Here is a 27625-nt window from a genome sequence, read left to right as displayed (position 1 = left end):
TAAACTTGGGCAGAGTGGGCAGTGCCACTGCTGGCTGTCAGACAGCTGGACATTCATTCTGCTGGACACACACTCCAGTAGCCCTGGACAGGAAGTGGCAGGATCCAGACGAAGAAGAAACAGGAAGTGGCAGGATCCAGACTCGGCTTGGGTCTCGCTTTCCCTGCTAACCGATACAGGACACAAGCAATGAGAGCCAGTTAGTGGAGCAAATAAAGCATCAGGCTTCCAATGCCACACTGAAGAGGCAGAGAAAACCATTATTCTAAAGAATTGCATGAAAAAGAATAAAAAAGAAAGAAAAGTTTTACAAATCCTGAAGAATGTAAGACAAGACCTGGAAAGTCATGACAATGTGTGTTAAAGATCAACACCTTGATTGAGTTACATCACCCATGTGAAACTAGCGCAGGGAACTGTATTGATCAGGTCACCTGGTCTGCCATCATTGTGACAAAACACAGTACAGTGGACACTCATGTGTTAATAAATCACTGTTCTACTGACAAGAAATCAGAAAAGTGAGAAAAAACTGGTAGAGTTAGTTTAAAGTAATTTAATGATCCCATACTTGTCTCAGCATAAAGACACGCAACACTACAACACTATTGCTTTCATTTATGTAATTTATGCACGGCAGACCTGACACTGCACAAGAGTTGAAGGGGTGGCATAAGAAGAGACACCAACGTGAACGTGAAGTCACTGTGAGATGGACCCCGAGGGGCATATCTAAGACAAGCACAGCATCTGAGCTTAATGTGTCAACTCACCACCAGTTATTCCAACAGCTGGAAAATGAAACACTGGAATACTGCAGCAGTGGCTCACTGAATGCTGTCTTTGATATTAACAGTTATAGTTCATACCGAATACCAGGAGACAGAGTCACTACTGGCTCTGCCCTTATCTCACGTGTAGGAGGTTTAACCTGCTCACTACTCAAGGCCCACACTGCAGAGAGCTTTCACGTGTGTGTGTGTGAACCAACACCAGACACAGACGTGCTATTTTCAGATCGCAACATTGTGTTCAGCCTAGCTGATTAAAAGGTTTGAAACAATAATATGACTAGTTGAGAAGATAATAAATAACTCTGGCCTTCAAGTTCTGTTCTACTTTACTTCACCCTTTTTGCACACAGTGCTTACCTGAAGAAAAAGAGCAGACAGATTTTGGACACAGCCTAACACTCCTGAGAAATCGAAATGCAAAGCAGTCTTGTCGGTTATTGTGACTGTTATGGATTACACTCCGATATGTGTGTGTGTATGTGTGTGTGTGTGTGTGTGTGTGTGTGTGTGTGTGTGTATATATATATATATACATATACATACATGTGTGTGTGTGTATGTATATATAGAGAGAAAGATTCCAGAGAATTTCCAGAGAAATAGACATTTTCAGTTCTTCATCACCTATACAAGCAAAGTGCATCATATACACACACACACACGTATGTGTGTATATATATATATATATATATATATATATATATATATATATATATATATAGAGAGAGAGAGAGAGAGAGAGAGAGAGAGAGAGAGAGTAAACATAACAATAATATTACTATCATTACTTTTATCTTTTATACAAACAGCCTAAGCTAACTGCAGTCATTGTGTGAAGAGACCTAAATCATGATAATGTTAATATTAATTCATAATGTTAATATTAAGTCATGATAATGTTGATATTAAGTCATTATAACATTAATATTAGCTGCATTATAATGTTTCATACTGCACCAGTGTTTAACTTAAAATAATGAACAAAAGAAGTTTAATAAATCAACCAGATGGCTGTTAGCTGTGGCTCATCAGATGTCATTCTGTGTCATGGCTGTGGACTCAAACACTGCAAATTGGGTGTGTGTGTGTGTGTGTGTGTGTGTGTGTGGGGTGTGTGTGTGTATGAGACATATGACTGCACAAAAAGAAACAACAAAAAAGAAAAACTGCTTTGTTTATATAATATCAAAATATATATTGAGGCAAAACTGTTGATTGTCTATATAAACATACTCTTTTTTTGTATAGTAACCTCCATCCAGTGTCAGTATTACTTTACAAATTATATTCACAACATACCCATAACTAATTTCTGAATTTGCATGAACTCCTTAAGCATTATTACTTAAGTAATATCCTCTCAATTAAACAACAATTATAATTAAATTATTAAATATTATTATATTTTGAAATAATATAAACACATATAGGAGCATACATGCGCGCGCGTGCGCACACTAACACACACACACACAGAGAGAGCTCCACATATGGAAGACAGAGACCCATTTATGGAAGTCATGGCAAACCTTCACATTCTCATTAGTAGTACAGCTTTCACTAACTGTAAACTAATTTTTACATATTTTCTCAGGCATCTCTTAAACTACCCGACATTGAGGAAGGTCACCCTGGCCTCTGTGCCGCTGTGTTGCCGAGGAACTTTGAGCCTAACACAGCAGAGCCCTGATAACACTCCCCAACTGTGGTGTGTCTGGCACAGTTCCCACAAATAACGAAAGATTTCCACCATTCTCAGAGTTACGCAACTACAGAAAGAAGATAGAAGATCTCACATCACAGCTGATAAAGTTTATTTACGTTTGACACCAGCAAAAATAAAACCAATGACTTAAATCAGAGACCCTCCCACGCAAGCCTGGTGCTTCAGAGAAATGTGAGCAGAGTTCAAGATTATGTGCATTAAGTTTTTCTACATGTAAACAATCTATAAATGAACTATTCCAGTAATATAGTGGAATTACTTTTAAGCAAAAAGCAGGTGTGTCTGAATTAGACATGTGACTGGGCTCATGGGTGAAGTTAATTATTATGTTGTTATTGCAGCATTTATTGTCAAAATGATGGCTGGCAGGACGTTATATCCTCACAGCTCAAACCATTAATCACATTAAGTTCAGCTGTATCTCACTGTAAGGCCGAAAACACCATAAAGTTGTGTGGAACTGGACTGTAAACATCCAAACAAGGAAACAGTCTTTTAACACAGCAGTGGCCAGGAAGAAAACTAACGGTCCAGCATCAGATCCATTATCCATTAGAGCTTGTTCAATGAAGGAAGCGTTTAAGAATGATGACCTGTGTGAATTATACACCACATACCAAACAGAAAAACCAGCAGTCCCCATCTCAGACGCACTAGGGTGCCCAGCTACAGCCCATCATCAGCCGCAAGCCCTACACATGAACACAGTGCTGTGAAAAGAACTTAAAATAAAGTGTAATTCAAGCAAGCCCATTCCAGCTGGGCTACGTGTTCAGATGAATGATTTCAGTGAGCCCTTTAATGGTGGGAAACGTCTCCTCAGCTGGAGAGCCTCTTATTTCTCACCACCATCTCTGTGTGTTTTTTTCCACCAGCATTTCTCAGTCGGTCCGCTGTGCTGGCCACCAGGTATCGTGACGCTGCCCTACCTCTTATCGGAGCTAGCTCAGCACGAGGCACCGAACCCCGCCAAGCTGTGCAAACAGATTGTTTGCTTTTTTTCTTTTTTTTTTAAGTTTTGAATTTCAAACCCAGAACAAAAACATTGCATAAGCTGGAATCTAGCAAGGGCTTCTTGACTTCAGAGCTCCAAGAAGTGGAAAAGTTGTGGAAAATGTTCACACATATTTCTTTCCTTTCTTTGAACAAGAGGTTAAAATAAAGTCCTGGCAGCAATTTGGTCCTCGCCATGGCGATAAGGGCTGATGATAGGAGCCCACGGCAACGGGGAAGGGGGACGCTTGTAAATAAAAGCAATGAGCTGTCAGAGGTCAGAGCCCTTTATGAGGTGATGAGCTCTCGCATGCTTGGTGGAAGATCAATGACTAATCAACTCCAGAAAAAGGATCAGTGTGACTTATCTACTCACCGAGCAGCAAGACCAAACTGCAAGACTTTGCCTTGATCTCAACCACCAATCAGTACACTCCTACCACACAAACCAATAAGTGAAGCAGGCTGAGCGAAACCTCGCAGCACACTGGCATTGGTGTTAGGAAAAATGAGACGTTACCTTTATTTTCCGAGAGGTGGAAGAAAGGCTCTCGGAGCGTGGATCTTTCTCTCTCGGTGAGTCCTTTTCTTCTCTGGAGCTGTTCCGTGTGGCCTGTCCAACAAGTAAAGGACCAGCAACGGATCAGTTCCTTGTTGTTAAAGGAACCGTCAGCCACATGCACCTCGCATACCAGACCCTTATACCACAGCGGCTTTGTCCAGTTGCAATCCAGGGAATATCCATTTGCAACAGAGATGTGGATCTGAGTCAGCTGTAGTGATGTAAACAGCTCTGAAGAGAGCACACATACGACTAAGGACCAGTACATCAGAAAGATATGACGTCTCTCTGGGCTTGACACATGCTGTCTTTTATAACATGCCATGAATCAAGAGTCATGGCACAGTGGCAGTATGAGAAAATATCGTGTTAAGTCATTCTAGAAGGCCACAGTTCACACGAGGTCACGCAGCAAATCTACACAAACATGAAGCCTAAATCATCTCCAGAGTTCCCCAACAGCAGTCCCCGAGCACGTCCACGTTTTGTATGTTAATTTGAAGACCTTTACAGGTCTCCTACGGGCAGATACTCACGTCTCATTCACTGTAAACAAAACTCGGATGATTTTAAGTTTTTTATATATCTGGACTCTTTAAAAAAAATCAGACTGGGAAATAAATTACTCTTCTCACTGACCTTTCAGACTTTACGTCATCTGGACAATCTTTGTTTTACATCCTAAGGTGAAATGTATCTACAAAACATGTTTTTATGAAACCAAAAATGAAAAGTATATGTGGTTAAGGTACTTGACTTGTAATTGGAAGGTTGCTGGTTCAAGTCCCACCACCCTGAGCAAGGCACTTAACCCTCAATTGCTCAAGATGTGCTCATATAATGAAAACATTGCTGCACTTGTGGGCAGTGTGCACCTCTACCTTATAAGTTATTCCAAAAAGTACAAAATGCCATCAAAGATAATCAACCATATCAAGTCACAGTAGGCCAGCAACAGAGTAATGGACACATGCTGACATGTGTGGCACTCAAGAGTAACATTCAAACATTCAAGGTCAAATTTCATTACAAAATATGGAAAATGCACTACCCACATTTACATTCTGCATGATAAGAAGTACGAACACACACGTACCTTCTTTCTGAGAATGGGACTGGGTGCTTCTGTGGTTGGAGATTGCAGTGATGTCTGAGTGTGTGCTGTATCCATGTGGGCCTCCTGGGAACACACCAACACTCACCCGTCACCTGCTGTGCAGGGTGATCTTTCACAGCCTCTCAACATGTAGCCACAGAGAGGGGTCGTGGTGAACTCTGGGGATCTAGGTTGTGGAGGAAATCTTCCCATAGATTGGCATGCTTGTCAAGTGGCCAATTCCATTCCACACGTAAGTTAATATCTACAAAGCAAATCCCCAGAGCTGAACTAACACCTACACTGTAGACATTTAGAGAGCTCCTATGAGAATGAGGTAATCACTGGGGATTTTGCTGTGTAATGTACGATTGCTCAGTAATCAGCATTTATTTTACATATCCATTCAGACATTGTAAGGCTGTTTCACATACATGTCTCAGCTGTCTATAGGGACTATGAGATTTCATCACACCCACTACTGACTCTTGTTTTGATCAGAACCTTTTACCCAATCAGCTCCAACATCTGCCATGCCTGAACTTTAAAGTACCCAAGTGCTTAGTACTGAATTTCTTCTTAGTACTGAATTTCTCTTTGGCACCTACACATAGACAAGTTTCAACCCAGCCCCTGGTCGAGCATCAGCAGTGCTCGGGAGGCGGAGGGATACGCTTGTATCTGTGTGCAGTGCAGCGGAGGGATACGCTTGTATCTGTGTGCAGTGCAGCGGAGGGATACGTTTATCCCTGTGTGCAGTGCAGTGTTCTTATGTACTCTTATGCACGTATATAAAATCCTAGGGCTGAAATTCTGAATTAATGATCAAATTCTTGTGGAAAATAGTGTTAATATGAAATTAGTTTGTGATTTCTTTCATGATTGGAAAATGAACACTGTGAAATGTTTAACTTTAAAAAATAAATACATTTCTATAGCTGGACCTTATAGTATATTTTATGCTGAATTTTTCTACTATGTATGATGTGTAAAGATTACATAAAATATATAGGACATTCACAAATCTAGCTTAATACACTTAAAATGTGTACAAATGTAAATCTAAAATGTACAATGTAGGAGTTTTGTCTATATTTGTCCACAGGAACATCCCTCTTCTGTGTCCAGCAGTAGTCTAGTGACAGAGGGGCGCCACTCTCCTTGGTACCATTATTCCACACTATACATAAAGACATATGAGCATACTGGAATAAAAACTATGCGTGATAGAGAAATTCTGAAAACAAATTTGGATTCAGCTTGTAAACATATCTAATAAACAGGTATTTTTGCAGGAAATAAAAACACTGTTCACCAGTGGAATCAATAAATCTCATTTTCCTATGTGCGTCATATATATACATGTGCTATTCACAATAATTCATAATGTGGATAAACTTATGAAAACTTCTTAACATAATACTAATATTAAGACATGTAACTGTATATGAAGGGGAGCATAATCACACAAAACATTACAGAAGTTTTATAATAACCAACATATAAAGCCTTGATCGTATTGGATGTGCACAGAGGTTGTGAATCTGGCTAAAGGACAGTTGCTTCACTCTGATTGGTTGCATGAGCGAAGAGACTGAGGTGGCAGCACCTACTTTGACCAGGATAACATTTAACGCCTCGGTTTCAGCACGCTCCGCTCCCTCGTCCGGCCCGAAGATGGCGCTATAGTTCTGAATGAGCGTAGCTGTGATCTTATTACACACACTCTGCTCATGCATGCCATCGAAACCTGGGGACACACTGAAGGGGAACGCAAACACATCAGGATGACGCTGCAGTGTGAGGCCCCAGGCAGGGTTGTTGGGGAGTTTAGCCTTCTGGTGAGACCTCTGAAAGAGTAACACAACGTACATTTTCCATCCTCATACATTTTGTTTCTTCGTGTTGAAATGTTTTTTTATTTTTGTATCTTTAGCAGTAAAATAAGGCAATTTAACCCAAACCAGCTTGTTCTACCTTGACATACCTGTACAGCAAGACCTATGATGACACTACATTTAAAAACTCATGTTTGTTAAACACACACATGAAATTGATCTACAGTAGCATGAATGCACTTGCGGGCTACAGTGGGTTTCACTGTTGGATGCTTTGAATGAACACTGTTGAATCCTGGGCTGGGAATGAGGCAAAGGTTGTAGCACTTTTTAACTATATGAGGTACCAGGAGGTACCCAGCTAAAGCCCAACCCATAGACGGAGCACGCCATCACACTGACACAGACCCCACAGACCAACCGCGCATGAACGGAGCCTCAGGCGCTACACCAATGTGGTACGGATGGCATGAGTGTGTTTGAAGCACCACAATACATTCAGTAGCGGTCAGCGGGGCCAGAGAGTGTAATGCCGGCTCCGACCTGTCAGCAGGGGGAACGCCAGCCGCTGTGACATTTCACAGCGTTGGCTTTGAACTCCGCATTCTTTAAGATAGGATCAATGACATTTGAAATGGCGACTGTGCCACAGGTCCGTCTGTCAGGCTGTACTGAGTGGCAGAGCTGACCTGCTCATTACACATCAAAGAATTAACACCATTCTGTGTCAAACCGTTATGCCCTGCTATGTCATACCGTTATGCCCTGCTATGTCATACCATTATGTACTGCTGTGTCAAACCGTTATGTACTGCTGTGTCAAACCGTTATGTCCTGCTATGTCATACCGTTATGTCCTGCTATGTCATACCGTTATGCCCTGCTATGTCATACCATTATGTACTGCTGTGTCATACCGTTACACACTGTTGTCTCATACCGTTATGCACTGCTGTGTCATTCTGTTATGCCCTGCTATGTCATACCGTTACGCACTGTTATGTCATACTGTTACTCACTGCTATACGACTAGTGGAACCAGGCAAAAACAGCAGAGAAAGACACTAATAAGTACTTATTCTGCATTGTATGGTACAGGCGGAAAAAATCCACCTTTGCAAAAGCATCAGCTGCACTCATACACATAAAACCTTTCACAGCTGGGATCACCTGGGATGATGTCCTAAGCCAATCCCAATTAATTTTACTGCACAGACAAGAAGGATTTCACCGCACAGGATACTTTAAGGCATACAGGCCCCAGAAGGTTCTTACAGTTACAAGCGGAAACATGCAGAACAGACAAAGTCCATTAACGAGCCTGAGTGCATCCTAGCGATGCCTGGACCCCTGTGGCTTCCTCAGGCTGACCTGCCTGCTACGTAACACCTGCTAGCCAGAGGCCATGGCTGACAAGAACACTCCCTTCAGGACTACACGGAGATGTTAGAGAGCTCAGCGCTACTCAAACACACAGAGTGTATGCCTGCAGGCCAAGCGCAGTGGTACAGGGTGTCCAGTATTCAAAACAGCATATTTAAACACACACACATGTGCCAGTGAGCTTGGAACCTTCCTTGTTGCAGATTACCAATAGGGGTGTGTGTGTGCGTTATTCAAATACACCTTAACTGAAAACTGTTATGGCAAATATTTTCGTCCAAATATCAGCAAGCGTTTTTATGATGAGCACTGATGTGTACCTGATGTCCAAATATGGCACAGTACTAAGAACGACATGTATCCATGTGTGACGTATCCATCTGACTACGAAGCACGAGTCACAGCTACATTGTTCTTGTTACAATTTATAGTCCTGGTGTGCAGTGCCACAACACTCACTGGAAAATGTTGGGCCCAAACACGGTTGCCAGATTGAGCGCAGTCATGCGGTTGCTGTTCTGTTGCTGTTCCACCTGAGTGAGGAAGTGGCACAGGTAGCGCAGGACACTGTAATGAACGTCTGGCAACCGCTGCAGGAGTGACCGCACGTCCTTACAGAAGTCGTCCTCACTGGACTCTATAAACACACACACACACACACACAAAATAAGAATATCCCCACAAAACCCCTTCAAATCAAAACCAAAAGATTGTTTCCATCTTTCACACAGAACTGGCCAAGAATTAATAAAAGTCTCCAAAACAGGAAACAGAACACAGAGTCAGCAAATGCTTATAAACTGGGTGAAAGGTGAAGCAGGAAGTCTTGAAAGCTGAGTCAGAGTTATTAGGGAGAGAGGCAGGAGTGTGTGAGAGAGAGACAACGTGAGACACATCAGCGTCCCTGTGACAGTGAGACAAGGTGAGACAACTGTTGTCCCTATTATTAGTGTAGTGACACACGCCCCAGAGAGAGAAAGAGATATATACAGAGTGAGAGAGGGAGAAAGAGAGCAAGAGGAATAGTAAGAGAGAGAGAGAGAACAACACACAAAGACAGAAAAAATGACAGACTCTCGCCAAATCATCCAGATCAACAGCTCCATGAATTGGACTTGAAGGAGCTGATATGCAGGACGCAGTAATGACGTCCAGAAGCATTTTCACTCCGTGCGCTCCTCTCAGACACAAACTGCTGCGTTACTGCTGATGACTCGCGTCAGCTTCTTCTGTGACTGTCCCATAATGCATCTGGTTCTAGGAAAACAGGCTCTTCCTTACAATTTCACCTAATCTGCTAAAACCAAAGCCAGGCAGCCCAAATCCTCCCTAATACCCCGCAGCTGCTGCACGGAGCGTCACAGAGACAAACACCAGCAGGATCTGTGAGAGAGCGTCCCGTCGGCCAGCCCTGGACCACACGGTGACTCAGGTGAACAGACTCTGACAGCACACGGACCTGAATGGAGGCAGCAGGTCTGGAGGCAGGTGGGAGCGCTCAGAGGGTATAAACATCCGATGTCTGGCCTAGTGTGGGATCGTTTTATTCTGTGACTAATTATGAAAGTGTAAAACAACTGTACACTTAACACCAGCATGAGAAGTTACACACATAGAAACCTGTAATAAATGCAAAATATTCATTAATTTTCAAAGAAACGGTTTTGCTTATTTAGAACTGGTTATATTCAGTTTTACATTCACATTTTAATGTCCAACTAAACCAAAACATTTACATTTATGGCATTTAGCAGACGCTCTTATCCTGAGCGACTTACAAAAGTGCTTTGTCATTTACTCATAGAATACATCCTAGTACAGTACAGTAGGTTAGAGTCTAACATACCAATGAACTAGAATACTGTAGAATACAGGGATGAATGCTGATACCTAGAAGTGCAAAATAAAGGTCCATCTTAAACAATGATAAGTGCTATAAACAGTAAGTGCTAGAGTTTGTTAAACAACATAAACAATACCCTACAATAACTTATAATTTAGTTATACATTGGGAGCAATGTCAGTTGTCATTTAAATATTCCACAAATAGATGGGTCTTCAGTCTGTGTTTAAAGACAGCATGGGACTCTGCTGTCCGTACAGCAAGCGGGAGTTCATTCCACCATCTTGGAGCCAGGACAGATGTGAAGCAACGTATTTCAAGCTGAGCTGTACTTGAGGTTCAAAGTATTCGAGGTACAGATCAGGCTTTGACCATTGACCTCATGTATGAAGGGGCTGGTTAATTTTTGGCTTTGTAGACGAGCATCAAGGTTTTAAATCTGATGCGGGCAGCTACAGGGAGCCAATGAAGGGAGTGCAGCAGCGGAGTAACATGTGTGAACTAAAGAAGATTGAAGAGCAGTCGTGCTGCTGCATTCTGGACAAGTTGTAGAGGTTTGATAGCTCTTAGAGGAAGACCAGCAAGTAGACAGTTGCAGTAGTCTAGCTTTGAGATCACAAGAGACCGCACGATCACCTGGGTAGCTTCCTGCCTAAGAAAGGGCCGAATCCTTCATATGTTACAAAGGAGAAATCTGCGAGACCAGGTCAGATTAGAAACATGAGTTGAGAACGACAACTGGTTGTCCAAAGTTCTGCCCGGGATACCTGGGAAGGGAGGATGTTGAAAACACTGCCGGCAGACGTCAGGGTGGGACTAGTGTGGGCCTCACCTTGCTGAAGCTGAATGAGGGCGTTTTGAACAGAGGGGTGGACGAGGCCCTCGGGCAGCTCCCGCAGGTACTGTTTCAGCAGGCTGGCCACAGTGCAGACCTCCACCTCCTGACCCAGCTCCACCCACTGCTCCCTGCTGTCGAGCCGCCGCCTCAGACCGTCCACAGCACGCACACTGCCACTCACACGAAACAGGCCCTCCTGCTCCAGTCCTGGGAGAGAGGGAGAGAGAGAGGGAGGGAGGGAGAGAGAGAGAGAGAACACTCTAAGAGTCTGGATCATTCTCACAAGGACTGGCTAGATACTGAGATATACAACAGCAACCACACCCAGGTCTGGAACCGGGTCCTATAGGCAATAAACACATACCCTGACCACCAGACATGACATGACCTGCGCTCCTTCAGGGAGGGGGTACAGGTATAAAACTATAGTATTATAAATTTTATAGTGCTTTGTACACAGCAAAAGTGCAATAAAACATCAATCTAGCCCAATAAATACATGTTTATCTGCAGGATTGTACAGCATTAGATAAGTACATTGACTAGTACTGGGTTTCCCCATCGTGTGTGTGTATGCATGTTGATTCATGTTGATTTATAAATACCAATACAATAAATGCGGTATGTTGTAATATTTTGCCTTATTGTAGCGTTTGTTAAGACGTTATGTTATGTCGCCATCCAGTGGACAAGGAGGGAACTACACTCTACGAGAAACAGTGGCGCCTTTATCAAATGTTTCTGTTATTTGATTGAGCAACTCCTTGATTCGGACGTGTATAATCCGCATGTGTCGAACACCGTACAGCTCACTGAGACTATAAAGGCCTTTTTCATTTAAGCGGGTGTTGGTGAAAATGAGAATTAAGACCAACCAAAATAATTAAATATGTTCAGATTAGGAAGGCGATTGGGGCTCATCTAGCGTCTTTTCAACAACACAACAACTCCTCAGATTCCGGGTCCAGTATATTCCCTGTTTTGGGATTAGTGTCCGTCCGGTTAGACGACACTGCTCTGTTTACCTCCAGATACGACTGGTTGGTAGGCAGCAACAAAAACAACTTCAACAGTCAGTTCACATATTGACATTTGCCGTGTTGGTCAAAGTGCAAACCGTGACGATAAAGGTCGACTGGAGCGGTGCTACGTTACCTGATCAGTACAGTCTTCAAGAACAGGAGTACACAACACACACAGATAACTCTACTACTACTACTACTACACACACACACACACACACACACACACACACACACACACACACACACACACAGCAGATAACTCTACTGCACAATAACACACACAGACACAGATAACTACTACAGACACACACACACACACACACACACACACAGATAACTCTACTACACAACACACACACAGAGATAACTCTACTACACAGCACATGCACAGATAACTCTACTACCTAGTAACACACAGATAAGTTTATTGCACAATAACAAACACAGATACTCTACTACACAACACACAAAGATAACTCTACTGCACAATCACACACTGAAACTCTACTACACAACACAAACTGCTAACTCTTTACACAACAACACACAGTGATAACATTTCTACATTATGATACGAGGTCAGCGTGCCAATAAAACGTTTTTGTCCATTTGGAACTTCAGAAAAGCTGCTCTCATTCATCACTACGTATATTTGATTTCGTAAATAATTTAACTCTTTGTGGTTATAATATTATAATTATTAGTGATAATAATAATCACACGCCTCAGCAACAGTTCACATGCCACCTGTTAGACGTGACAACCTGAAACACGCACACGTCCAGGACAGACTGTGGCTTAGCTGTCTGTACTCACCATGCTGTCTCAGATACTCCACCATGGTCCTCATCACCATGGGAACGCCATCCTTAACCAGTCCCAGTTCCCTCACGTCCAGCAGGGCCACGCCGAACACCCCTGGGCTGCCGGAGGGCCGCGCGGGTGCGGGACCGTGCCACGGCTGGGCCATGGGAGGATGGACCATCTTCTTCATGTCCTCCCTGATCTGCACGGCGGCTCTGTTGTGCTTGGTGAAACACAGAAGAGGACAGCAGTCAACCATGGGCACGGCTCTCCGCCACATCATCGTCGCTGCTCCGTACGCCCGGATCTCGGGCCAGGGTCCGCCGGGACCTTTCCTAATGAGACACAACACAAGGCTCTGGCACCCAGACAGAAGGGACCTAACCTGTCCCTGCGCCACTTACGTCACTGCCTGGTTGCCGCGCACCTGTATCCAAGTGCGCGAGCTAAAGCAAGCAGGGACTTAACTCTAGCACGAGAGGAAGGTGCTCGAGCTTGTGGGTAGGTCGGGTGCTTTGAACAAATAAGACGGAGTTAAACGGAACTGAGTAGACGAGACACACCTACAACAGACGTATTAAAAATACAGCGCGGCCGCTGACCCAGCAGTTGTATTTATGTGATCTTTGTCCCTGAGCTAAACCAAGAAACCAGGCCACCAGCGGTGAGCCCAGTGAGGTTCGTCAATAAGATACCTGTGACCTACGGTTCGTGCACAGGGTCTCATTTCTGCACATGTATGTCCGTGGTAACGGTTACGGCACAACGTCGTTTGGAGATTTCTCTCGTCTGTCAGCTCCTCTCTGTCTCCATAGCAACCTGCACATTTGACCCTACTGTACTGTGTTTAACCATAAAATATCAAACCACACTTTGCTTCCTTTTGTCTGCAACACCGAGTGATTTCTCTCGTGGACACGTTATGGCCACACGCGCACATTCTCTATAGCCTGACCCGTGCTCTCACGAGCTTATTCAACGCGGGGACGCGTCAGGACAGTCGCACGCGTCTTAATTAACCACCGCGCAGCCAAACACGTGCACGTATGCATGCTGACACCACTCGAGCGCAATGTGTGTTCCCGCGCGCAGATACGAACAATCTGAGCCTAGCAGTCTGCGTCTTACCCCCGCGAGGGAGGACCTGGGCTTCCTGCTCTCGTGCTCCCGTTTCCAACAGCGCGAGTCTGACCACAGTGGCAGGACATTCCCACCAGCTAGTGTGTGTTGACATGTTAGTTGGCGTCTCCTGTGTCCTGTCCAGAGGGAGTGTGGAGGAAAGATGAGCAGAGAGACTCTGCTGCACAAGTGGGACTCGGCGAGACTGCCTCTACAAGGACACCGTCTGCTGGGACTCGTCAAAACTACTTGAATGAAATGTGCATAAATACGTAAGGCATTTATGTGGAGTCTAAGCATTCCGAAGCACACTGGGGTTGTACTGGGGCAGGTTCAGTGGTGCCCTGGTGGGTGTTAATAACATAAGCCACTCAGAACAAGTCTCAGCACACAGATGTCCAGTACATTTTCTGATAAACAGCCACACACGTGCATGCACCCCCACACACACATGCACTGCACACTCACAAATACATGCATGCACACACACCAACCCACCACACATACCCCCACATGTGCACACACAAAAACACACACACCACACATACCCGCACTCACACACCCCTACACTCATGCACACGCTCTTCAGTAAAAGCTCTGACTCTAGTTGCATCCTCTGCTCTCTCCTTGACAAAGCTCCCTAATTACTAATGACACCCTCCCTCTATTGTCTCCGGAGAAAGAGAAGAATGCCCTCCAGTCCTTTCGCAAGCTGCGAGAACATCAGAGGAGAGTTTACCTGTCCTGTTCAGGGGGCTGACAGACACATGACTGAAGAAGGTGTGAATATTTCAGGATAAGTCTCACTGCTGGTGGGTATTTTTCTCTTTGGCAGCTTTGTTGGTGTCTGAAAAACCATCGTCCATGTGGGACTCTTGAAACATTATTTTCTTATTTCAGAGAGGTTTCTTCCATCTGAATGTAGGGCTTTGCTTTGTTTTCCCAGCACCCCACTCTGTGTAGGGAACAGCAAGTCCCAGCATGCTCCCTGTCTCTGACTGTGCCTCTCTCTAGCTGTCTGGGTGGCCCAACCTTAACAGCTGCAGTGTGGTGGACGTCAGGATGTCCCAGGGGTCTCTGCATAGTGTTTTGCTCCAGCACAGCATTACAAGACAACTCTGTTACCTTCAGACAACCATATAACTAAGACGCCTGCTCCCTGTGGCTCAGACAGCAGCTGGTGACCATGGCAATACGGGAAACAGTATTTCAGATACCACAAATTGTGTTTTTTCTCACAACATCAGCTGTTTAACATTAAGAGATATGACCAAGGAAAGGCCATCAGAAGCTTGTGGACAGGAGGAAACATCCAGGGATAAGGAAGGGCTTTGCGCTATGTAAATAAATAACTGCTGTAAAGTAAATAAATAAATAAAGGGATTTCGGAGTGAGGGAACATTCGTCACCTTTTAGAGGGAAGACTGAGGAAAAGGTGTAAGGCAGGTCTGCCTAAACGCCCCACAGAGGACAGCCAACAGACACGTGTGCCCAAACACAAGCAGAAGACACTCACTCTCACACACACGCACCCTACATGCCTGAACACATCTTCAGTCCACTTTTTCGCGTTTTTTCTTCTTATGAAAATCAACATTTTATGTCCGACCATCTCAGAGGCGGTCTCCCTCTCCCTCTGCTGGTCTCCCTCTCTGGCCCTGGCCTGTATGTTTCTCTACTTACACAGATGGTGAGTGCTCCAGCCCCCATTCTCCGCTGCTTCCAGGAAGAGTTTTGAGTCTTTAAAGAAAGAGGGATGAATTCCCCACCCCCTCCCCCTCACACAGGTCCCAGGAGCTTGTTGCACTGAAGACAACGACCAGGACCCGAGTACTTCCACTGCTTGGCTGTTTTGGATCAAATCCCTGGAAAAGTCTGGTGTGAGCTGCCGAGAGTTGCACTCCCTTCAGCGAGCCTCTTTCTTTCTCAAAACCTCTACATGAGCTGGAGACGTCTCTTGAACTGAAATCTGAGCCCCGCACTCTGACTGGCTCCCTGTTCAGGTCATGTGACCAACAGGCTGAAACTTTGAAAGATCTCAGCATGGGGTGAAGAAGCTGTGTGCTTTACGATTTCCTTAATCACACGCCGGTGTGGCTAGGTTCTTTATTTCAACACTTAGCATGTATATTAGTGAGAACATTATATTAGTGTCTAATACTACTTATACTTTATACAATTATATTAAATATTTGACAATGCTATTGGAATGAGCAAGAGTTCAAACAAAAGAAAAGGAGATATATTCATTTATTAGTATAAAATTGGGTCTGTGAAGCAATGATCTGACATATTTTCCAAAATGTATATAAACTACTAAATTGATTCATTGTAATAAATAAATAAATAAATAAATAAATAAATAAATACAAATAAAACAAATAAATAATGTTTTAAATTTTTGGTATAACACTATTTACATGAGGAACAACTTTAAAATACTGAAAAACGTTTTAGCTACCTTTACCATAATGTAGTTTAACCCTTTGAGTCACAGATGCAATACACTCCTGTAGAGTTTAGCAGTCTGAAATCTGTCAGTGTGTATGAGTACAGGAAATATCAGAGATTTGTTGAGAGTTGCGCTCCACTGACTGGGCTTTGTTAGAATCTTTTATTTAACTTCAATCCATCATTCATACTTTCTCTGCTTTCCAAAATACTATCCTTTTTTTTCTTCCAAAATTTGTTAAATAAACAAACAAACACATTGTGGTAGCAGTAAGATTGTGTGTGTGTGTGTTGGTTCTCAGCCCATCTGGAACTGCACTGCTTGTCTTCATCCTGCTTTACTTCACGTAACTGAGCTCATGGAGGCCCCTTGTGGCCTGGATGAGGTAGTGCAGGTGTGAAGGCAAAAAGTGCCAGTTCAAAGGGACAGGTACCCAGGGGCAGATACCCAGGGGCAGATACACAGGGGCAGGTACCCAGGGGCAGATACACAGGGGCAGGTACCCAGGGGCAGATACACAGGGGCAGGTACCCAGGGGCAGATACACAGGGGCAGATACACAGGGGCAGGTACCCAGGGACAGGTACCCAGGGGCAGATACACAGGGGCAGGTACCCAGGGGCAGATACACAGGGGCAGGTACCCAGGGGCAGATACACAGGGGTAGGTACCCAGGGACAGGTACCCAGGGGCAGATACACAGGGGCAGGTACCCAGGGGCAGATACACAGGGGCAGGTATCCAGGGGCAGGTACCCAGGGACAGATACACAGGGGCAGGTACCCAGGGGCAGATACACAGGGGCAGGTACCCAGGGGCAGGTACACAGGGGCACGTGCAGAGAGTGGGTGGAGTTACAAGCAGAGTGGGTGGTGGGGGGGGGGATACCGGCTGGGGAAGGAGCATTTGAGAGACACAGGAAGAAGATCAAAAAATCGAGAAACTTATCTAGATATGAACCAGACAGAATCATATAAAAGAGATCTGGCTGCTGATTAACGTACGGAGCAGAGTCCTTTTACATAAACTAACTGGACGGAGAGTCATGTGGTTAAACTGATCTAATCACCAAAAACGTGAGAAAAATGCTCAGAACTGGAGAGCTGCAGCTGCATGGTGGGACTTCTGTGTCCCACGAGGTGTTATGAAACAGGTCAGTGCGTATCTGGATTTGTACTGCAAAATGTGAATGTCGTACTGATCTAAGAACATTTAGTAATCAGCTAATTAATATAATGACACGGGTGTTTGAGAGATCGTCCTGCGTCAGGAAAAAAGAGCTAGTCTCTAAAAGAAGAACAACAAAAAAATACCCTGGTCTCTAAACTTGTTTGATAAACAGCTCAGATTCCCAGGTGATGATGTCATTGTATCTGTGTTTTCCGAGTACGAAGCAGGCCGGTGTCGCACTGACTAACGGAGCCCGGCAAGTTCTGGCAACCCAAGCAAAGAGCCCTAATTTCAGTGTGCGGTCTCAGCCGGCGGGGCCACAGCTATTCTGGCTCCATGAGCACAGAGACGAGTTCAGGGCCTTATGCAACAGAGCGCTAGTCTGTGGCACACTGACGCAACGGCGCAGGGCCCCAGGGGGCCCCACAGGAGGGCCACTTTCTGAAGAGTTTTATTTGCTGCCATAGCAGTAAAACCTCCCGTCACTATTTCTGACAGTTTGTCAGTTTGTGTGTATACTAGAACATGTCTAAACGCCAGGCCAGGGTGTGGCAGGCAACGTGGCTGGAAACACTGACCTTTTTTAGCAACAGCAATGATAGGCAATTACAGTAATGAAATTTCTCTCTGTAGCAGTTATTGGCTTTAAAGCCCACAGATACTAAAGTGACTATAGACAGGGCAGTGCCACCGATGTCAAAGGTTTTTCAGAGGGGTTTCATCTATGGCACAGCACACATAAACAGTCATTTCCTGACAGTCTGAAACTCTGTCTTCCTTAGGAGATAAAGACCAGACTGGTAGCTGCAAGACTTTCTTAGATCTGAACTCAGCTGGGAAAGTAACTTTTTGGTTTGACCCTTTTTAAAAAGTTTTTGAAATAAAAACCCACACTTTTTATGTGAAATCCTCACACGCACGCAACGACGTGGTTCCTTAACCGTTAACACTGCAAAAGCTGAAATCTTGCTCCCATTCCAGCCTGTTTCCTTCGATCCTGCCTGACAGGCTGGCTGCAGCTCCTCAGGTGGCACCCTGCGCAGAACACAGAGGGTGGCACGCTGTCCCGCCAGTGGCTGGCTGGCTGCATGTGCCATGGGGCATGATGGGAAAGGCAGTCTGCTTCAGCGTCTGAGACTGCCTGGGAAAACAAAACAAAACAAACACACTCACTCGCTTACTTCGAAAGCCACAATAATTCACAGAAAACACATCTGCCTGTGGAAGGAATGTTGGAATGTGTGAAAATACACATTTAGTTAGTCCAGGTTACACAGTGCCGACTTTCAGATCCATCTAATCAGCGTGCAGGTGTGCAGCTCCAGATGACAACAATGTTCAACAGCTCCCAACCTACGCCTCACCCTCGGCCATCTCTGCAGCTGAAACCTTTCAGGGAGAAGTATTCATTTAAGACTGACAGGTTATTTTTCATCGTTTGACCTTTCTCCTCCGTGTTGGGTTTGGGCAGACACAAAGGACTGACCTGTGGGGTCAAGGTGACTGGCATGACCAGTCGCACCAGGGTGATGTCATCGTGAGAGATGACGGCGGCTGCAGATATGCACACCTCCGGCTCACCTGGACTGGATGTGGTGTTTGTACGGATGTGCCTGCCAGACTGTAGGAGATGAAAGACTGAAGAGGAGAGAGAGATTTCAGTGCATGGATGGATGGATGGATGGAGGGATGGATGGATGGATGGATGGAGGGATGGATAGAGGGATGGATGGATGGATGGAGGGATGGAGGGATGACAATTTAATTACAATTGAATGATATAACAATAACACACACACGCCCACATACTAATTAATATACATAACGTGAAAAGTGGGTGGAAGGTAATAGAGTTGGATGAATGATGTGTGTGTGTGTGTGTGTGTGTGTGTGTGTGTGTGTGTGTGTGTTCCTTAATACATGAAACAGTGGGCAGCAGTGAGAATCACAGTTCATGAATCAGTGAACCACCACATACGTGCTGAAAGGGTTTGTCTGGAGCTGCTTTAGCCTTTTGGGGTGATTGACACACACACACACACACACACACACACACACACACACACACACACACACACATACACACACACACTTATGTGATTAGTGTGGACCTGACTGACTAACCACAGACATAGTCAGTTCTCACCTGCATGGACAGGAGTTTTCACTTCTGCTCCGCTCACCACCCTCGTCACTGTGGTAACAGGACTTACCACGGGGGTCCTGCACTTCGCCGGCCAATCTATGAGGAGACATGATCTACAATCAATATCCAACAAAATGAACGCAGTTGAACTACTATCAACAGGGGCAGGACAGGCTGCCTGCCACCAGGGGGCCCTCCGGGGTTACTTGTGAATGGAATAGTAAAAATTGAAAAGAATGATTTGTGGGGAATTTGCTTTTAAAATAAATAAATTTTCATACATCCACTTACGTGGCTGCGACTGTCGCCTAGTTTAGCTTGTATTTATTTATTCAATGTCACCTCTCTACAATGTCAGAAGCATGTCTAAGGTTATGCTTGAAAAGTTAATAAGAACAGCACAAACGTTTCCTGGACTGTGACATTGCAGCAGGTGCGCGGGATGTGGTTGTGTTTCTCTGTTACTGAACCTTTAACCGTTGTAGCTTAGGTACCGCGCTAAGCAGGAATCTGTAGATCACTGATAGCGACTTGAGAAGCTCCACAGTTCTCAGTTCTCAGTTTAGTTGTGATTTATAACAGAAGCACCTTACTGTCACAGGCTCCTTCCACAGGAAACAAGCAGAACAAATGAAGTCAGGAAGTAGAATTCTGAGCCTAATTGTTGATGTCCTTTTGGTGTGCTGGGATTTAATGCAATCTTCAACTGTGCACATTCTAGTAAATCAAAAAATGTGAGAAAATATAATATTATTAAACAACAGACCTACTTAGATATGTATTATATTAATAATTTTATTCAGCACACTCTACGAATTTACAGTAAATGATTCAGTCCAGCTCAGTGAAAGCTGTGAGTGAGATGTGAGTGTTGGTGCTGATGAACAGTGGTGTCCTCTGTTTTATCAGCATTTATTATAGCAGTCAGGAGTAATCTGTAGTTAGAAGGTTCAAGGCCACTCCCTGATCTGCACAGGGGTCAGGGTAGGAAAGACACTAGGGTCTGTGGTCCAGTAGCCACGGAGACGTCCAGTAGCCACGGAGACGTCCAGTAGCCACGGAGACCCATCTCCTCCCACAGCCCATTGGCAATGAAGCGAATTGTGGCCTTGTTTCTGCTCACGGTCAGCTTCCGAGGCACAAACCCACAGAACACGCCTGAACACAAAACATGCCTGAACACAGTACACACCCAAACCGAGAACACACCTGAACACAGGCGAAACCTAAACACAGAACCGATCAAAAAGTAAGGGCAAAAAAATCAGCTTCTCTCCACCAGAGAGCACTGCAGCTCAAAGCAGATACAGTTCCTGCATTTTTAATAGTCTTGTGAAAGGTGAAACATGAGAGAATGAGGTGGCCAAACTCATATGAATTATCATTATAATTTGTCATTTAACATTACAATCTACTGATCTATTCCAATAACTCATACCTGGGTAATTAAGATGTTTAGTTCAACCTTTAATGACCCAGAGAACATAAATGTTTATATAATACAGTATTATATTAAACATTCAGGAATTTTTCTGTTAAAAAAACAAATTTAAATATGACAAAAGACTGCTCAAAAATCAATCAAACTGGCTCACTGAAATTGGTCTGGGTGTGGACGTAGTATTAAAATGAGCATGCTTGATTGGCAAGCCAGCTGTCACAGACTCCAAGCTTGCTAGAGCTTAATCTAAATATACACACACATAAAGACACACACACACGCACACATCTGCATATACATACACATACACATGAATAGATAAGCAAAGTATTTGTCCTGTGAATTTTACCTAAAATGAGGACCACACATTTGACATTAGGGAGTCAGTCATTTACTGAACTTTGTATCATTGTGTACATATACTTTGTGACTGAGATTATCCAATCAGGAGGAAAACACAGAGCTGTTTCCTTTAAGATCTTTGCTGTGCTCTTGTACTGTTAGTTTAACTCTCCTCTAACCTTGAGACGTCCAGCAGCGCCAAACACCTCCACGTAGTCCACTGGCCAAGCAGGTGGGTGACGACCATATGGAGGTCCAGGTGCAGGCGGCTCACCCAGGACAGAGGCTGGGCCAGTTGGGTGACCGGAGCTCCCCATGCTGGCCAATGAACTCTCTACTACACCCAACCACACCTGTGAAGGAACCGGTGATGGTTATGAGACGATGAGGGGGAAGTCGCGTGGAAATAACGTCCTGTTTGAAGATTTGCGTGAACATATGGGAACAGAGCATCACACCTTTTCAGACTTATCCCAAGTTCAACAGAAGTGACTGGATTTCACACAGTGATATTTAATAGCCTCTTTCTTCTGGAACCATCCTAACTGTGCCAATAACTGGATGTGACAGCATGTGTATGCCTGCGTTTGTTTTTTATATATCACAGACAGGTGTGTGTGTGTGGTGTGTGTGTGTGTGTGTGTGTGGTGTGTGTGTGTGTGTGTGTGTGTGTGTGTGTGTGTGTGTGTGTGTGTGTGTGTGTGTATGTGAGTGTGTGTGTGTGGTGTGTGTGTGTGTGTGTGTGTGTGTGTGTGTGTGTGTGTGTGTGTGTGTGTGAGTGTGTGTTTGGGGTGTGTGTGTGTGGGTATGTGTGAGTGTGTGTGTGTGAGTGTGTGTGTGTGTGTGTGTGTGTGTGTGAGTGTGTGTTTGGGGTGTGTGTGTGTGTGTGTGTGTGTGTGTGTGTGTGTGTGTGTGGGTATGACTCATTGCCAATGTCCCATGGGTCCACAGCTCTCCATGTGGCTCTAAACCCTGTTATTGGACGAGAAAGTAACAGTCAGGGTGTCGCCAACGGCAGCCAGGTCTGCTGGAGGGGATGTGCTGCAGTGGGTTCCTGAGGCAGAAAAACACACACACACACACACACACACACACACACACACATACACACACACACTCACACACACACATACACACACACACACACACACACACACACACACCACACACACACACACACACACACTCACACACACACACACACATGCATTGCAGGCACAAGCAGGTACTCTTTCCACTTTTGAGGAGCGTGAGGAAGACTCATTTGAATACAGCAGCCTTCTGTGATCCCCATACAGCCAATAGGAGGGTGACAATTAAAAAACAATATATAATGCAGCACGAATATTCATAGTTTCTGTATTTGCTTTCTAATTCCAGATTCTGCTTGGTATGTACACGTGTGGCTGAGCTGCTGACATACTGCTGAGGTTGTATATGTGCTTTGGGAGGGTGTTTTCTATCCAGGGCAGGTACACGGACGTGTGGGTGAACACGCTGGCTCATCCTGGCACACGAGGGCCCCACCTGAGTCCCCCTGTACCAGGACAACAGGAAGGACAGTGCTAGCTCAGTGGTTAAGGGACTGGACTTGTCATCGGAACGTTGCTGTTCAATTTGCCACTGTTGGGCCCCTGAGGAAGACCCTTAACCCTCAAGTTGTACTCAGTCATATTTGTAAGTTTCTTTGGATTAAAGCATCAGCTAAAGGATGCACATTAAAACACATGCACTTCAAATTACATGCATTAAAACAAATGCACCCAAACTAAAGATACACAATTTTTAGTGTTGTTGTGTTTGTTGCTCTTTTGTGTACACAAAAACAATCAAATTGAGGAATAAGGAAACATTTTTAAATAAAATATAAAATATATCAAACCATAAAATTTTCAAACACCTAAACTAATTCAGTCAATCATGGAAGCTGGTGGGTTGACCTTGTTGTGGTAGTTTGACCTTGTTCTGCACACTTGCGTTTGCGTTCACACCTGGCACACAGACTTCAGCTCATCAAGCAGCGTGAAAACACAGCAGATCATGGAGAACTTGACCTGGACCCACCTGTAGTCCCTGCTTCGGCAGACCTCATACGGCACCACGGGTGGAGATACCTGCTTCAGAGTCTCTGTGGGATTGCCCGATCAGAAAAGACCTACAATTCAGAAGATGGTCTTGTTCTTGTCCATGTTAATGAAGTTTAGGAATATATTGACAAGACATCAACTGTCACTTTCTACTCATTTAAGGTTGCCAAGGCATCAATTTTAGGATGAGGTGAATTTGCAATAAAATACAAAACATTCTGTTTTACCAGCTGAAATATCATCAGTCACAGTTGAATTACAGTAACTACCCAACAGATGGCAGTGTAACTCAGTGAACAGGCGAGTTTGGGGGAGATGCGGGCTCTCGGGCCATCTGATTGGCCACTTATGAACGGTGTGCAGACACAGACAATCATAATTCCATCCAAGCGGATTTTTCTGCAGGGACACTGAGCTGCAATGTTCTTTGGGCTGTCTTGTCCCCCCAGCCTTTAGACACGCTGATGTGCTCGGTGGCGCTGACCTCTAAGCGCACCTGAGCGATGTCAAACTCCACGGTGGGCACAGCGGGGTATTTCAAGCCCCCGTGGCAGTAGATGACCCACAAGCCGGATCCTCCAGGGTTAGGTTGTGTTTGCACAGACGCATCTGCCATCTCTGCAGCTCATCTGCATACCTGGGAAGGACAGACAGACACACACACACACACACACACACACACACACACGCACGCACACACGCACACAAACATACACACACACACACACGCGCACACAAGCATGCGCACACACGCATGCGCACACACATAAACACATGCACACACACACACACACACACATGCAGACACAAACACACGCACAAACACACACACACACACTAGCTGGTTAAATTTGAAACATAATCAAAGATAAAGAATAAATGACTGACAGGCCATACCTGAGGAGTAAGCTGACAGAACCCAGTTCTTATGAATGAGGGTCCCACCGTACGTGTAAAAGAACGTGGGCCTTGTCTGGGAGTTGGGCCAAACCTTTTACAAGAACACACAGTGCAAAGGTGTGTGCAGGTACAGCGGCTGAGCTCAGAGTCGCACACACCAGCAGTGGCAGACGGTGTGGAGAATTAGTGGAATGAACAATTGGTTCGCTCATTAAGTTCTTGAGATGCTGTCATGGCATTAGTGTTCATGAATTCATGCGTGGGGGATCTAACTGAGAAAGGGTGCAGAGGAACTACAGAGAAGGTTGATGGTAGAAACTGAGAAGAACTACGCCGTGGGATTAACCGTCGCACGTGCTCCACAAAATAAGTATTATGGAGACTCTCAACAAGCTTTGGAGCCTTTTGGGAGTTTCATTTTAATTTAATTTTTATTTTTTAATTGTGCATTTTTAACTGTGGTGCTTTGTTGAATGATAGTCACTCCTGTCGCATTTGTGCTCTCTGGGCCTCAGAAGCATAAATGCTTCAATGTTTGGTAATAATTAGGCCAAATTACCAAAATACTAAATATCACAGCGTCTTGGAAGGTTTTCTTATGACTTTGATGACAGATGACAGACTGAATAAACTGTTCTAATCCCCTCCCACTGATTGGTCACCCCCAGTTCACCCCTGATCACTCCAGAGTATCTGACTGAATACTCTCTCTGTCCGTGTCCGGAGGGGAGATGTCCCGGGCGGGGTCAGCAGTGAGCCTCAGCCGTGGCCGCCTCTCCGCTCATATATATATATATATATATATATATATATATATATATATATATATATATATATATATATATATATATATATATATATATATATATATATATATATGAGATGACCCACCGATGATGCAATTACACATCTGCTCCACACCACACTGACCCACCTGGACAAAGGGAGGGGTAATTATGTTAAAATGCTGTTTGTCGACTACAGTTCAGCATTTAACACTATCATTCCCTCCCTACTCACTACTAAGTTGGAGGATCTAGGACTGCATACATCCCTGTGTGACTGGATCTCCAACTTCCTAACAGACAGACCACAATCAGTACGGGTGGGCAACTGTGTCTCATCCACCCTCACCCTCAGCACTGGAGCTCCTCAGGGTTGTGTCCTAAGCCCCCTGCTCTACTCACTGCACACCTACGACTGCACAGCCACTTCCAGCTCCAACATCATTGTCAAGTTTGCTGACGACACCGTTGTCATGGGCCTGATCTCGGACAACGATGAGAGGGCCTACCTGGAGGAGATTAAACACCTGGAAAACTGGTGCCAGGAAAATAATCTCCTCCTAAACGTCAGTAAGTCAAAGGAGCTGATCGTGGATTGCAGCAAGAAGCAGGAGTGGCACTACCAACCTGTGAGGATCAGTGGAACCACGGTGGAGAGAGTAGATAGTTTCAGATACCTTGATGTTCACATCTCGCAGGACCTGTCCTGGTCCCACCACAACAACTCCCTGGCAAAGAAGGTTCGGCGTCTTTACCACTTCAGACTGCCCTACAAGGTACTGCAGAACTTCTACACCTGCACTATCGAGCATCCTCACAGGGAACATCACAGTCTGGTTTGGGAACCAGATTCGGCCCTGAATCAGGGAAACTGATAAACTGTGGGGACCACCACCACCATATAACTGTAAATATGTAAATTTTTAAGCCGGAATTGTACATTGTGTACATACACATATATCCACATATCTATATATACATTGTACATTGTGCATATATACATATTATACAATGTACATACATTGTTATATATATTTTTTGTATATATATAGATATATTTCCTTATGCACCCATTTGTTTCCTCAGTTTGGACAGAGCACTCTCAACCATTTCACTGCGAGTTATACCGTGTATGACTATGTATGTGACAAATAAACCAAACTTGAAACTTGAAACTTGATATATACACACACACACACACACACACACACACACACACACACACACACACACACACGCACACACACTATATACATATATATACTATAAACTATATATATATATACTACTGCTAAATACACTACAAATATATACACTACTGCTAAATACAATCTAAAAAACACTAATGCAATATTACTGAATCATTGTTTATCATGATGTCCTTAACAACACCAGCAGCACTAAACAACAACAGCTTCATATAAACACTTCTACAAACCCCTATGACTCTCTCTCTCTCTCTCCTCCCTCTCTCACTCTCTCTCACTCTCCCTCTCTTACTCTCCCACTCTCTCTCTGTCTCCCTCTGTCTCTCCTCCCTCTCTCACTCTCTCTCACTCTCCCTCTCTTACTCTCCCACTCTCTCTCTGTCTCCCTCTCTGTCTCTCCTCCCTCTCTCACTCTCCCTCTTTCTCTCTGTCTGTCCGATTCCTGTTTGCCATCAGTGTGTCCTGCATTGTCTACTTTTGGCGTGCACATATGCTCTCACCAAGCCATCCAGGTACACTGAGACAAAGTGGAGTGAACGGCGTCCAACGAACACAGTCAGCAGAGCGACAGATCTGCACCTACAGCTCCACAAACATCAGATCTCCATCTAACACGCATCAGATCTCCATCTAACTCTCCACAAACATCAGATCTCCATTTAACTCTCCACAAACATCAGATCTCCATCTAACGCTCCACAAAGATCAGATCTCCATCTAACGCTCCACAAAGATCAGATCTCCATCTAAATGAAATGACCTACATGCTCAGACCTACGTGATCGTGTTACTCTACATTAAAATAATGCAATTAATAAGTAATAAATTCAATTAATTTAATTCAATTAATCTAATTCAGAAATATTTACACGTTTACTTGTTGAACAATATATCACTGCCCTTTTAATAAATAGATTCTTCTGATTCTTTTCTATTAGATACTGGACAAAAATAGCAATTATAAACCAACATTTTCATGTTAGGCACCCTGTTGTCAATGTTTGCTGTCCATGTCCAGCCCACCGACTCCCCAGACACTGCACACCAGCCTCTGGGTTGGGAATGAGCCCTAA

General features: G+C 44.4%; 2 protein-coding genes across 2 annotated transcripts in view; both read right to left on the bottom strand.

The window, feature by feature from the left end:
• fam13a (family with sequence similarity 13 member A) overlaps positions 1–13185 on the bottom strand; it is a 40816-nt gene extending 27631 nt beyond the window's left edge. The window contains exons 1-6 of the mRNA XM_035531583.1: positions 12915–13185; positions 11068–11280; positions 8852–9029; positions 6785–6932; positions 5172–5255; positions 4034–4126 (exon numbers count right to left, since the gene is read on the bottom strand). Of these exons, the coding sequence (XP_035387476.1) occupies positions 4034–4126; positions 5172–5255; positions 6785–6932; positions 8852–9029; positions 11068–11280; positions 12915–13185 (987 nt within the window). The remainder of the gene's footprint in view (positions 1–4033; positions 4127–5171; positions 5256–6784; positions 6933–8851; positions 9030–11067; positions 11281–12914) is intronic.
• Positions 13186–20768: 7583 nt separating this feature from the next.
• zgc:154142 (uncharacterized protein LOC555481 homolog) overlaps positions 20769–27625 on the bottom strand; it is a 23616-nt gene continuing 16759 nt past the window's right edge. The window contains 9 exon segments of the mRNA XM_035531582.1: positions 20769–20947; positions 22503–22549; positions 22551–22626; positions 22996–23070; positions 23073–23109; positions 23564–23700; positions 24071–24232; positions 24235–24296; positions 24544–24650. Of these exon segments, the coding sequence (XP_035387475.1) occupies positions 20769–20947; positions 22503–22549; positions 22551–22626; positions 22996–23070; positions 23073–23109; positions 23564–23700; positions 24071–24232; positions 24235–24296; positions 24544–24650 (882 nt within the window).

Source organism: Electrophorus electricus, chromosome 11 (assembly GCF_013358815.1).
Source record: "Electrophorus electricus isolate fEleEle1 chromosome 11, fEleEle1.pri, whole genome shotgun sequence".
NCBI lineage: Eukaryota > Metazoa > Chordata > Actinopteri > Gymnotiformes > Gymnotidae > Electrophorus > Electrophorus electricus.
Note: the sequence above shows the minus strand (reverse complement) of the source record. Positions and strands in the feature narration are given on the sequence as shown.